Source organism: Rhinoraja longicauda, chromosome 26, assembly GCF_053455715.1.
Source record: "Rhinoraja longicauda isolate Sanriku21f chromosome 26, sRhiLon1.1, whole genome shotgun sequence".
Lineage (NCBI taxonomy): Eukaryota > Metazoa > Chordata > Chondrichthyes > Rajiformes > Arhynchobatidae > Rhinoraja > Rhinoraja longicauda.
Window position 1 is genome coordinate 1,305,960 of NC_135978.1, and position 13,631 is coordinate 1,319,590.

A 13,631-nucleotide genomic window follows, 5' to 3' on the forward strand; every position below is an offset into this window, starting at 1 on the left:
GTCTGAAGTGTGAAGATTGACCCAGCCCAAAACGTCCCCCATCCTTTTCCCACTAGAGACGTTGCCTGACCCGCTGAGTTACTCCAGTGTTCGATGTCTATCTGCTGCATGATTTAACTGGATACTACACAAACAAAGGTGTTTCACTGTATCTCGATACACGTGACAATAATAAACTGAAGCCAACACATTTCCAGCATCCTCTGGTGGTTAACATACGCACTGCATCAAGTCAATTTGCTCAATAATCACAGCGAATGGGACCTGCAAAAAAATATTCGTTGTCGATTGTTGCCTGCAGCTTAGTTACTCATCTTCTCTGCAGAAAACAGTGAGTCATTGCTGTTGAAATAAATCTCCGCACTGCAGCTCTGCGATCAAAACCCATCCGAATCTGTAACATAATTATCTGCAGTAAAGCAGTGTTAATTTGTCATTTCATAATTCTGTGGCAGCAATCTAAATCTTGGCTATTTTCCATTTCTTAAAGGATCAGTACAGATCCACAATTTGACTTTATACTTTAGATACAGCGTGGAAACAGACCCTTTGGCCCAACGAGTCCGTGCCGATGAGCAACCCCTCCCAGACACTAGCACTACCCCACACACTAGGGACAATTCACAATCTTACCCAAGCCAATTAACCTACAAGCCTGCACGTCTTTGGAATATGGGAGGAAACTGGAGCACCTGGAGAAAACCCATGAGGTCACAGGGAGAACGTACAAACTCCGTACAGACAGCACCCATAGTCAGGATGGAACCCGGGTTTCTGTCGTTGTAAGGTAGTAATTCTACCTCTGTGCCACCCAAAAGAAAAAGTAATGAACTAATCAGAAATATTTAATGAAAATACATCACATCAATATGAGGCACAAGAAACTGCATACACTGGAATCTTGAGCAAAATACAAAGTGCTGGAGGAACTCAGCGGGTCAGGCAGCATCAGTGGAGGGAATGGGCAAATGATGTTTTGGGTTGGGATGCTTCTTCTGGGGCAGGAGCAGGCAGAAACGATGGGTCTTCTGGGGCAGTCCTTCTCATGGAGATAGAGCCGGGCTGTGCAGGGTTGCACAACCACACGGTTGGAGTAGGAAGAAGGATCCTGACCAGAAACATGTTCTGTCTGTTCTCTTCACAACGCTGTCTGACCCGCTGAGTTGCTCCAGCACTTGGTTTTGCTCAAATCGATGGGATCTGATTTCATCTTACAATCTAAATAAAGTGGTGTATTGATACAAACTTTAACATTGATTATGACTATGAAATCTTAAAAAAGAGCACATTGGACCAGCTCTGAAAAAATCTTTCCTTAATCTTTAGACTTGTTTCCTTCCAACTATTTGTCATTCCCACTCCACATTATACAAGCTGCTTTACGACAGTACGCTCTGTCCTACCAAAGCAGAAAAGGTTGCCCCTAATCCTCTCCACAACCAGGGGCCACAGTCTAAGAATTTAAAACTGAGGTGAGAAAAAACTTTTTCACCCAGAGATGTGAATTTGTGGAATTCCCTGCACAGAAGGCAGTGGAGGCCAATTCACTGGATGAATTTAAAAGAGAGCTAGATAGCGCTCTAGGGGCTAGTAGAATCAAGGAATATGGGGAGAAGGCAGGCACAGGTTATTGATTGTGGATGATCAGCTATGATCACAATGAATGGCGGTGCTGGCTCGAAGGGCCAAATGGCCTCCTCCTGCACCTATTTTCTATGTTTCTAATTCATTCCCTGACACCTTTTCGATGACAAATTTAAATTGATGCAATCCAGTTGCATCAAATTAGAATTTAATATTGCAATTGTGCTAATATTGTTTGTATCAGTGCTCTGCAGGATAGCACTAAGCAGGACGTAGGAGAAATGACGTAGGAGAAAAGCACTAAGCAGGACGTAGGAGAAGTGACAAGCAGCCTATGCACTTTCATGCTTCAGCACACCACAATACTTTTGTATTTTAATGCAACATTATTTTAATTTTGTCTCAATGGTATTCATCCCTAAAGCAACTCAAAATAATCTATTAGATGCAGTCTAAACTTGGAAAAAATGTAGAAAATAGGAACTGCAGACACTGGTTTATATAAAAAAATACACACAAAGACTCAGTGGGCCAGGCAGCATCTCTGAAGAACATGGATAGGTAACATTTTGGCTCAAGACACCTCTTTGGACTGATTGTAAGGGGGGGGGGGAGGGTGGAAGAGAAGAGATAAGAAAGCTGGAGGAGAGGAGGCGCAAGACAAAGCCTGGCAGGTAATGTGGATACGGGTGGGGATTTGATCGGCAGATAGTTAGTTGGACAAAGGCCAGAGATGAAAAGGAGACAAACAAGTGACCAAATAGATAACGAAAAAAAGAGGAATAATAAGGGTGTTGATAAGGAGAGAAATAGTTGAAACGAGTTGTAGTTACCTAACATCAGAGAATCTACACCGTTCATACGGTTGGCTTGTAAGCCACCCAAGCTGAAATACAAGGTGCTGCTCCTCCAGTTGGCGCGTTGCCTCACTCTGGCAATGGAGGGGGAGCTGGACAGAACGGTCAGCATGGGAATGGGAAGAGGAGTTAAAGTGGTGAACAACAGGGAGGTCCAGCAGGCCTTGGCAGACGGAGCGCAGGCGTGCAGCAAAATGGTCGCCCAGTCCATGCACGGTCTAACAACCGGAAGATATTGTAGACCATGTGTAGACTCAGTTACCAATAATCATGCCAATCTTTAAATGTGTGATCACATGATCAGCTCTGAAAAATTCCATGTTAAATTCTAAATGTAGCATTATTCTGACAAAAGCTAAGATAGACACAAAATGCTGGAGTAACTCAGTCGGACATGCAGCATCTCTGCTGAGTTACTCCAGCATTTTGTGTCTATACTCACAATACAGAGTCTGCTTTGAAGCCTACCACATTTTAAACAAAGACCTCTGGTCTTGAACCAAAACAAACCATCTCCCAAATACTTCACACACTGGACTATATGCACAAGGAGAGGGAGCCTGCACAATCAAGTCAACCAACACTCAGAGGAATTTAAACTGGAGAAGGATTTTGACCCGAAACGACACCCATTCCTTCTCTCCAGAGATGCTGCCTGTCCCACTGAGTTACTTCAGCATTTTGTGTCTATCTTAATTTAAACCGCTCCTGGTCTCAGAGTATAAAACAATTTCAAAGCCAGGTCAGACTCAACAGTTCATCACAAAAACAAATTCTCACCTTATTTGATATCCAGTTTTAAAAAATCAAAATGTACTTCAAAACCAAAATGTATGTCGTTTGAGCCTTGCACTCCCGACAAAGTTTAGATTTTTAGTTGGCTTCCTGTTTGGGTGGCGAGCTGCTATATTTAGGCTGCTGACGAAGAACACCAACAGCCCTAGAACAGAACGACACGATGGCTCTGAATGCAACCAGTTTCCACAGGAGTGGACCTACCTGAGCTCGGAGCAGTCTGCCCGCACGCACTTGTGCTCAGCAGCCCTCCCTCCTCAAGGCCATCAGTGCTCACACAGTTAAACACCACATGTTACTTATCCCCATCAGATAATGGCAAAGTGCTGAGGCACAAGCTTTTCCAAAAATGGACACGTTTTTCCAGTCTCCGAAAAGTCTGTTGGCAGCAATAACAGGCAAGCACATTCCTCACAGCTCCTCACTGAAACCGCACCATGGCCCCCAGACCACTGGTACACAACGTTATACACCTCCTTCACAAGAGCTTGGCATAAACGTTTATTTAAAATAATACACAAGATCGAAAAACAAACATATTTACATAAAAAACACAAACGTCTAAACTCTCGATCCCAAATAAATTAACTGCTTACAGATGATACTCAAAGTCATATTAAACGTTTTAACACAACTGATATGGCATGTTGGCGCAACGGTAGAGTTGCTGCCTTACAGCACCAGAGACGTGGGTTCGATCCTGACTACAGGTGTGTGTACGGAGTTTGTACGTTCTCCCCGTGAACTTTGCGGGTTTTCTCCGGTTTCCTCCCACACTCCAAAGACATACAGGGTTGGTGGTTAATTGGCTTAGTATAACTGTAAATTGTCCCCAGTGTGTGTAGGACAGTGTTAGTGCTCAGAGATCGCTGGTCGGCGGGGGTTTAGTGGGCTGAAGGGCCTGTTCCCGTACTCTATCTCTGAACTAAACTGAAAGAAAAGCTGTGGTGGGTCGCTAGGTTTGTCAGCACAAATACACGGCTCCATCAGATTTTATAAAACAAGCGGCCTGGGGAAGTAGTTGAAGCAGGTACAACAACATCCAAGAGACAAAAGCACACAGCGTGCCGGAGTAACTCAGCGGGTCGGGCAGCATCTGTGGAGAACATGGATAGGTGACGTTTCACAGAGTGCTGGAGTAACTCAGCGGGTCAGGCAGCATCTGTGGAGAACATGGATAGGTCACGTTACAGGTCTGGACCATTTAGTTCCTTGTTTCAACAAAGAAGAGATATTTGGACAGGTACGTAAGGGAAGGTTTAGAGAGATGAGGGCCAAGCACGGGCAAATGGGACTAGCTTATGTGGGGCATCTTGGTCTGCATGGATGTGTTGGGCTGAGGGGCCTGCCTCCATGATGTATGACTATGATTAGCAACACTACCCAATCTCTCACCATTCATCAATTATTATTGATGCCAAGGTGAATTACCTCATTTTACTTCATTCTATTCCATTCGTTCAGCCTAACTGGAGATATCCCTAGAAGAAGTTTTACATGATCCTCCACAACCACAATCTCACCTAAATTAGCACTGTCTGTAAATATGACATTTGGTGCCCTGAGCTCAAGTAGGTGACATGTCCCCAATTGAAACCAAGGTGAAAATTTACTAACAAAAGCTTTTCACTGTACCTCGGTACACGTGACAATAAACCAAACATGTATGAACGATTGACATACCTGCGTCATTCTCACGCCGATCAACTTCATCATAAACGTCCATGGCCAGTTCTTCAAAAAGTCGGTTATTCAGCTGCATGGAAAGAAAAGTTAACACATAGCAAAGTATAAACTTAAAAACAACTTTTAAACTTCTGTGCAAACTGAAACCAAGTAGCTTATATTCTATTGATGCGGTTCAAGAGATGGTTTGCCGAAGCCTACAATAAACTAACCTATAATTAACAAGGCAAACAGTTGCAATTTATTTAAAAACCTTTAGAAGTATATCATAGCGGCTCAAGAAAATTAAAGCCTTCTACATATTTTGGACTGTGAGCACAGGCCTGCTTTTCAATCATTTTAATTGCCATATTTAACGTTGCTGCAGAGGTCCGTGACATGGTGTTTTCTAGTTTGTAATTCAAGGGCAGCTGAACATATCTTTCCGAGGCCAGTTTATCAGCAGCAGCAGCTTGAAGCAGACATTGTTGATGTACTGAGGCAAAGAAAAGACAAATCTCCAGACTCCTTGAGTGGGAGTGCATCTGCCCACTGAGAGAACTGCGTGTGTGTGTGTGTTATTTTTCTTTCTTTCCCACTTTCATGGATCCGTACGCTCCTCCAGCTGGGTCATTGTATTTGTGCCTCTACAGCAGGGACTGGGGCAAGGTGTAGGGATGGTTATTGGCCTGCTGTCTACCTTTATACTCTCTCCGATTCCCACCTTTATAAACCTCTGTTCAAACTGAAACCAGGCAGTTGTCCAAAAGCTACTCTAAACTCAGACTTTAGAGATAGTGTGGAAACAGGCCCTTCAGCCCACCGAGTCCACACTTACACTATCCTACACACTGACAATATCCTACACACAGTAGGAATGATTTGCAATTTTTACCGAAGCCAATTAACCTACAAGTCTGTACGTCTTGGAATTGTGGGATGAAACTGGAGCACCTGGAGAAAGCCCACATGGTCACAGGGAGAACATACAAACTCTGTACAGACAGCCCAGCACCCGTAGTCAGGATGAAACCCGGGTCTCTGGCGCCGTGAGGCAGCTACTCTACCGCTGCGCCACCGTGCTATCCACGGGTTTTGATGGTGTTTTGCACTAATGGATTGAATGGCGGAGTAGACTCAAGGGGCCAAATGCCCTAATTCTGCTCCTATATCTTATGAACAAACCCAAAAACCAAGTGGTCAGGATAGTTCGTTACCATCACAAAGCAAAACAACACAGGTGATAGCAAAAGTCAGACCAGGCAGCATCTGTAGAGAAATAGAATTCAAATTACAAGCTGATGATCCGTTCTGATGAAGAATCACCAACCTGAAATATCAACCCACTCTCTCCTCCAACGCTGGGTGAGTAATGTCAGCACATCTTGCTTAACCCGCACATAATCGTAGCGTCGCCTCAAATACTTGTCAAAAGATTAACATTATTGGCTGAAGAAGTCTCGACCCGAAACGTCACCCATTCCTCCTCTCCAGAGATGCTGCCTGACCCGCTGAGTTACTCCAGCACTCTGTGAAACGTCACCTATCCATGTTCTCCAGAGATGCTGCCTGACCCGCTGAGTTACTCCAGCACTCTGTGAAACGTCACCTATCCATGTTCTCCACAGATGCCGCCTGACCCGCTGAGTTACTCCAGCACTCTGTGAAACGTCACCTATCCATGTTCTCCAGAGATGCTGCCTGACCCGCTGAGTTACTCCAGCACTCTGTGAAACGTCACCAATTCCTTTTCTCCAGATGTGCTGCCTGTCCCGCCGTGTTACTCCAGCACTTTGTGTCTATCTTTGGTTTAAACCAGCATCTACAGTTCCTTCCTACACAAAACATTATCGGCATTTGGTGTGGCACAGCGGTAGAGTTGCTGCCTTACAATGCCAAAGACTCGGGTTCGATCCTGACTACGGATGTTGTCTGTATGGAGCTTGTATGTTCTCCCTGTGATCGCGTGGGTTTTCTCCGAGTGGTCTGGTTTCCTCCTACATTCCAACAAAGTGCAGTTTGCAGGTTAATGGGCTTCTGTAAATTGCCCCTGGTGTGTGGGATAGAGCCAATGTACAAGGTGATGGCTGGTCGGCACAGACTCGCTGGGCTGCAGGGCCAGATTCCACGCAGTATATCTAAAATCTAAAAGGCTAGCATGGTGCCTCCAGCAAACAATTGCAATCACTACACAAAAGGGTATACTTCCAGTGGCTCCAAACATTGTGATCATGAAATAGTATCATGCAATGCTCATTGGTGGAGGCCGAAACCCTTTCCCATTTGTTCGTGCATCTCAAGGAGTTTGTACGTTCTCCCCGAGACCTTTGTGGGTTTTCTCAGATCTTTGGTTTCCTCCCACACTCCAAAGTAGTGTACATTTGTAGGTTAATTGGCTTGGTATAAATGTAAAATTGTCCCTAGTGTGCACGATAGTGTTAGTGTGCGGGGATCACTGGTCAGTGCAGACTCGGTGGGCCGAAGGGCCTGTTTACGAGCTGTATCTCTAAACTAAAAAAACTAAACTCAAGGCCTGGGTCTTGATCACCCCTCAGTGCACCCTGTTGGGAAAGGTGCATTGAGTCATAGAGTGATTCAGTGTGGAAACAGGTGCTTTGGCCCAACTTGCCCACACCGGCCAACATGTCCCAGCTACACAAGTCCCACCTGCCTGCGCTTGGTCCATATCCCTCCAAACTTGTCCTATCCATGTACCTGTCTAACTGTTCCTTAAACGTTGGGATAGTCCCAGCCTCAACTACCTCCTGTGGGAGACACAATATGCTGGAGTAACTCAGCGGGATAGGCAGCATCTCTGGGGAGAAGGAAGGGGTGACGTTTTGGGTCGAGACCATTCTTCAGACCCGAAGTCTTGACCTGAAACATCACCCATTCCTTCTCTCCAGAGATGCTGCCCGTCCCGCTGAGTTACTCCAGCATTTTGTGTCTATCTTCGATTTAAACCAGCATCTACAGTTCTTTCCTACACATTACCCCCTGCGGGAGCTTGCTCCATACACCCACCGACCCCTCAGATTCCAATTAAATCTTTTCCCCTTCATCTTGAACCTATGTCCTCTGGCCCTCGATTCCCCTACTCTGGGCAAGAGACTCTGTGTATCTACCCGATCTATTCCTCTCATGGTCTTATACACCTCTATAAGATCACCCATGTGCGTGTGGAAACGTTGACAGGATAAGATCAAGCTCCACCCTCACCCTCCTCTCACTTGCCATTGACCCCAAACTCAATATAGACCCTCACTGGCTAACAGTGGCTAGTTTGGCATGGTAGCAAACATCACCTGAAAAATCATGAGAAAAGAAACAGACTCACAACGAGAAATCCCCTTAAAATTCAAGTGTCATTACAACAGACCCCAGGGGCAACCAGAGAGCAGTGCTGAACTATCTATCTATCTCTGATGTCCCTCGGACTATCCTTGATCGGACTTTGCTGGCTTTACCTTGCACTAAACGTTTTTCCCTTATCATGTATCTGTACGCTGTAAATGGCTCGATGGTAATCATGTATAGTCTTTCCACTGACTGGATAGCTCCAAACAAAAGCTTCTCACTGTACCTCGGTACAGGTGACAATAAACTAAACTGAATAAACAACAGTAAATGTTTCTGCATCCACAGACAAAAGGCGGATTTTAGATTATTTCAGAAGAAAACATTGGCTTTAAACAAGTGTAGGAAGTTAAGGATCACTGAAGATGGCTTTTCAACTAGGCCAATGACAAAAGTTTTGCAACAAAAACACTTTGATTTATATGAAAGTAAAGTCATCCAGCACGGAAACAGGCCGCTCGGCCCAAATCATCCATGCTGATCAAGATGCCCCATCCATGCTGATCAAGATGCCCCATCCAAGCTGATCAAGATGCCCCATCCAAGCTGATCAAGATGCCCCATCCAAGTTGGTTCGGTTTGCCTGTGTTTGGCCCACATCCCTCTAATCCATGTACCTGTCCAAGTACCTTTTAAATGCTGTTTTAGTACCTGCCTCACTACCTTCTCCATATACCCACCACACTGTGAATAGGTTGCCCCTCAGGTTCGTACTAAATCTTGTCCCTCTCATCTTAAACCCATGTTCTCTCGTTTTTGATTTCCCTTCTCTGGGTAAAATATTCGGTGCATTCACCCGATCTATTCCTGTAAATGCAGCTAACTGGCAAACGGTGAACTGCACAATTGAGAAAGACAACCAAACAAAAAGATCCATGCCTAATTGAGTTATAAGTTTTATTTTCAAAGGTAGACTTCTGGGCTTTTGGAAACTTAATAAAAAAAGAAATTAGTGCCCAAATGAAGAGTTGTGTGGAAAGCCACTGCCAGTTGCAATCGACTATTTCACACAAAACAGTCTCAAAGACATCTGTTTATAATAATCTAAAATGCATGAACTTCCACATTACATTTCATTAAATTATTAATCTGCATTCATAACACAAATTAACCATTGGAGTAAATTGAACATTTGATGAGGTTTCTTGCCGAGCAAGGCAGCTATAAAATATAAAGTTACTGGAAATGTAATAGTTGCAATTAAAGAGCATCTAGCTGAAATATTAACCAATTGTTTCAGATCCTAAATGATAAATTAAATGTTAGAGACAGAAGATGCTCAGCTTATTGAGCCAATTCCCATATTTATGCTTCCCACGAAGGCAATTCAATACGTATGGATAACAATTCATTGAATTCAGGAAGAAAAGACATTCATAAAAATGCATCAGTATTGTTTATTCATAACTTACTGCCTGGAGTTTCTTTTTGGCTGCCTTAGCCAGTTCTGACAAGTCCAAGCTACTGAAGAGAAACAGGGAAAGCACAACTCAGGAACTAGGTCAATGAAAAGGTGCATCTATCTATAACAACATCTTTCACGCAGAACCTGGCACGTACGCTGAAGAACCAGTGGCTCCATAAACTGTGTATTACGCAGATCTGAACATTTAGTATCCTTGGGCCTAAAAATAACTGGAGATAAATGCAATGTCACATTAATTTAATTTTGCTAGATTACATTTGTGCAAAGCGTGAGACTTAAGAGATGCATTCATGATTATCCCTTGGTTCTAAAACCTGAAGTACTGAGATCTGGTGCCACCCTACAACATGACAGCCTACAACCTGTTAGCATGAGAACAGAACACTCTGTCCTGCTAATCACCATACACTGCTTTTGCCACCTCTCCATTCAGCAAAAACATCTTTAAAAGCACCATGTTTTTTCCATGCAGTTAGTCAAGGGTGAATAAGACTTTAGTTTATATGTTGCCCTGAGGTAAACAAGATGTAATTCTTAAAGCATTTCTTTTCACATGGCTCTGCATAATAATGCAAAGTGTTTATAAAACTTTGTACAATGTGCACGTTCTCCCTGTGACCATATGGGTTTCCTCCCACATCCCAAAGACATGGGCGACACAGTGGCGCAGCGGTAGAGCTACTGCCTGACAGCGCCAGAGGCCCGGGTTTGATCCTGACTGCGGGTGTTTGTCTGCACAGGGTTTGTACGTTCTTCCAGTGACCTGCGCGGGTTTTCTCCGAGATATTCGGCTTCCTCCTACGTTCCAAAGGCGGACAGGTGTGTAGGTTAATTGGCTTGGTACAAATGTCAAAATTGCCCCTAGTGTGTGTAGGGCAATGTTAATGTGCGGGGGTCGCTGGTCAGTGCAGAATCGGTGGGCCGAAGAGCCTGTTTTGGCACTGCATCTCTAAACTAAACATGCGGGGTTAATTGGCCTCTGTAAACCGATCCTCCTGTGTGAATGGTAAAATTTGGAGAAGTTGAGAAGAATGTGGAGAGAATATAAAATGAGATTTATGATTACAGTAGATGGGTGGCTGATGGTCAGTATGGAATTTGTAGACTGTCGAGCTATTTCTGCTCTGTGTGATTTTATGCCATGTTTTGGTCTAGGGTGGGAGTTTATTGTGTTAACTGAGTTAACTAATGCAGGAAAAATGTTCCCAATGTTGGGGGAGTCCAGAACCAGGGGCCACAATCCCAGAATAAAGGCGAGGCCATTTAAAACTGAGATGAGAGAAAACTTTTTCACCCAGAGAGTTGTGAATTTGTGGAATTCTCTGCCACAGAAGGCAGTGGAGGCCAATTCACTGGATGAATTTAAAAGAGAGTTGGATACTCTAAGGGCTAGCGGAATCAAGGGATATGGGGAGAAGGCAGGCACGGGTTACTGATTGTGGATGATCAGCCATGATCACAATGAATGGCGGTGCTGGCTTGAAGGGCCAAATGGCCTCCTGCACCTATTTTCTATGTTTCTATGTTTAATGCAACCCCAGGACACACAAACATCCTCAAGTTATCACACACTGTTCAATTTTCTAGAAAAGACAAAAAGGTTTTGCACATAAGATAACTTGTCCATTCGATCAGTTTAGATTCATTGAAAGAGGAAATCATGTCAAACTTAGTTATCGCAAAAATGAATGGTGTAACCTAGGAAATAATCACTTAAATTAAATAGAGTAAAATGATCATTATAAAATTACTAAACTGGTTTTGAGCCAAGAATCTATTAAAGTATCCAGACAGTATACTTTACTCAATGTAAAACTACTGGGAATAGATTATTTTAAAGACGGGCTGCGTGCACATAATTCTTTGCTACAGAAGGCTGTTGAGGCCAAGTCAATGGATATTTTTAAGGCAGAGATAGACAGATTCTTGATTAGTACGGGTGTCAGGGGTTATGGGGAGAAGGCAGGAGAATGGGGCTAGGAGGCAGAGATAAATCAGCCATAATTGAATTGCGGAGTAGACTTAATGGGCCGAATGGCTTAATTCTGCTCCTATCACTTTTGACCATATGACCTTATAAGAGTAACAAAAATAATTAACAATGTATGAAAGTAACACATTTTCCCTAAATTATACTCCATTTTAGTTGGCAATTTGATTACTTGAATTCAAACATCCTTCCTCATTAAGCTAAGTAAGCAGCATATATATGGTATCTTCCTGAAATCACAACAGGTTCAGCTTTTGATCTGGAGCTCGGGGGAAGTATGACCTGTACAAAAAGGACGGGTTGCATCTGAACCCGAGGGGAACCAATATCCTGGCGGGGAGATTTGCTAAAATAACTGCGGAGACTTTAAACTAGTACGGTTGGGGGGAGGGACTCAAACACAGATAGCTAATAGGCAGTGTATGAGGCAGGAGGCAGAAAAGGGAAACACTCAGACCCAATATGTAGGAGAGAAAGAAGGGAAAAGAAATAAACTGAGAATAAGAAATGATGGGTCCCTTAAATGTGTATATTTTAATGCTAGGAGCATTGTAAGAAAGGTGGATGAGCTTAGAGCCTGGATTGACATCTGGAAGTATGATGTTGTGGCGATCAGTGAAACATGGTTGCAGGAGGGTTGCGATTGGCAATTAAATATTCCAGGATTTCATTGTTTCAGATGTGATAGAATCGGAGGGGCAAGAGGTGGGGGTATTGCATTGCTTGTCAGGGAGGATATTACAGCAGTGCTTTGGAAGGACAGACTAGAAGGCTCGATTAAGGAGGCTGTTTGGGTGGAACTCAGAAATGAGAAAGGTTTAGCAACACTTATAGGGGTGTATTATAGACCGCCAAATAGGGAACGAGAATTGGAAGAGCAAATATGTAAGGAGATAGCAGATATTAGTAGTAAGCACAGAGTGGTGATTGTGGGTGATTTCAATTTTCCGTATATAGACTGGGAATCACATTCTGTTAAAGGGCTGGATGGTTTGGAGTTTGTAAAATGTGTGCAGGATAGTTTTTTGCAGCAATACGTAGAGGTGCCTACCAGAGAAGGGGCAGTGTTGGACCTCCTGTTAGGAAATGAGATGGGTCAGGTGACGGAGGTATGTGTTGAGGAGCATTTTGGGTCTAGTGATCATAATGCCATTAGTTTCAATATCATTATGGAGAAGGTCAAATCTGGACCAAGGGTTGAGATTTTGGATTGGAGAAAGGCTAATTTTGAGGAGATGAGAAAGGATTTAAAAGGAGTGAAATGGAAATTGTTGTTTTATGAAAAGGATATAATAGAGAAATGGAGGATATTTAAAGGTGAAATTTTGAGAGTACAGAGTCTTTATGTCCCCGTTCGGTGGAAAGGAAAGAATAATAATTTGAAAGAGCCGTGGTTTTCCAGGGAAATTGGACACTTGGTTCGGAAAAAGAGGGAGATATACAATAAATATAAGCGGCAGGGAGTAAATGAGGTTCTTGAGGAATATAAAGAATGTAAAAGGAATCTTAAAAAGGAAATTAGAAAAGCGAAAAAAAAATATGAGGCTGCTTTGGCAAGTAATGTAAAAGTAAACCCCAAGGGGTTCTACAGATATGTCAATAGCAAAAGGATAGTGAGGGATAAAATTGGTCCATTAGAGAGTCAGAGTGGACAGCTATGTGCTGAGCCGGAAGAAATGGGGGAGATATTAAACAATTTCTTTTCTTCGGTATTTACCGAGGAGAAGGATATTGAATTATGTGAGGTAAGCGAAACAAGTAGAGTAGTGATGGAAATTAGGATGATTAAAGAAGAGGAGGTACGGACACTTTTGAAGAATATAAAAGTGGATAAGTCTCCAGGTCCTGATAGGATATTCCCTAGGACATTGAGGGAAGTTAGTGCAGAAATAGCAGGGGCTATGACGGAAATATTTCAAACGTCATTAGAAACAGGGATGGTGCCGGAAGATTGGCG

The 13,631-nt window shown here is 43.4% G+C and overlaps 1 protein-coding gene across 7 annotated transcripts in view; it reads right to left on the bottom strand.

Moving 5' to 3' along the window:
- Positions 1–13,631, bottom strand: part of git1 (G protein-coupled receptor kinase interacting ArfGAP 1) — a 145,893-nt gene that overhangs the window by 49,706 nt on the left and 82,556 nt on the right. For 5 of the 7 annotated variants that reach the window (XM_078422452.1, XM_078422456.1, XM_078422455.1 and 2 more), the window contains 2 exons: positions 9,671–9,722; positions 4,920–4,992 (listed from right to left, as the gene is read on the bottom strand). In XM_078422452.1, coding sequence (XP_078278578.1) covers positions 4,920–4,992; positions 9,671–9,722 — 125 coding nt within the window. The remainder of the gene's footprint in view (positions 1–4,919; positions 4,993–9,670; positions 9,723–13,631) is intronic. The other 2 variants (XM_078422453.1, XM_078422451.1) reach the window with 1 other exon arrangement.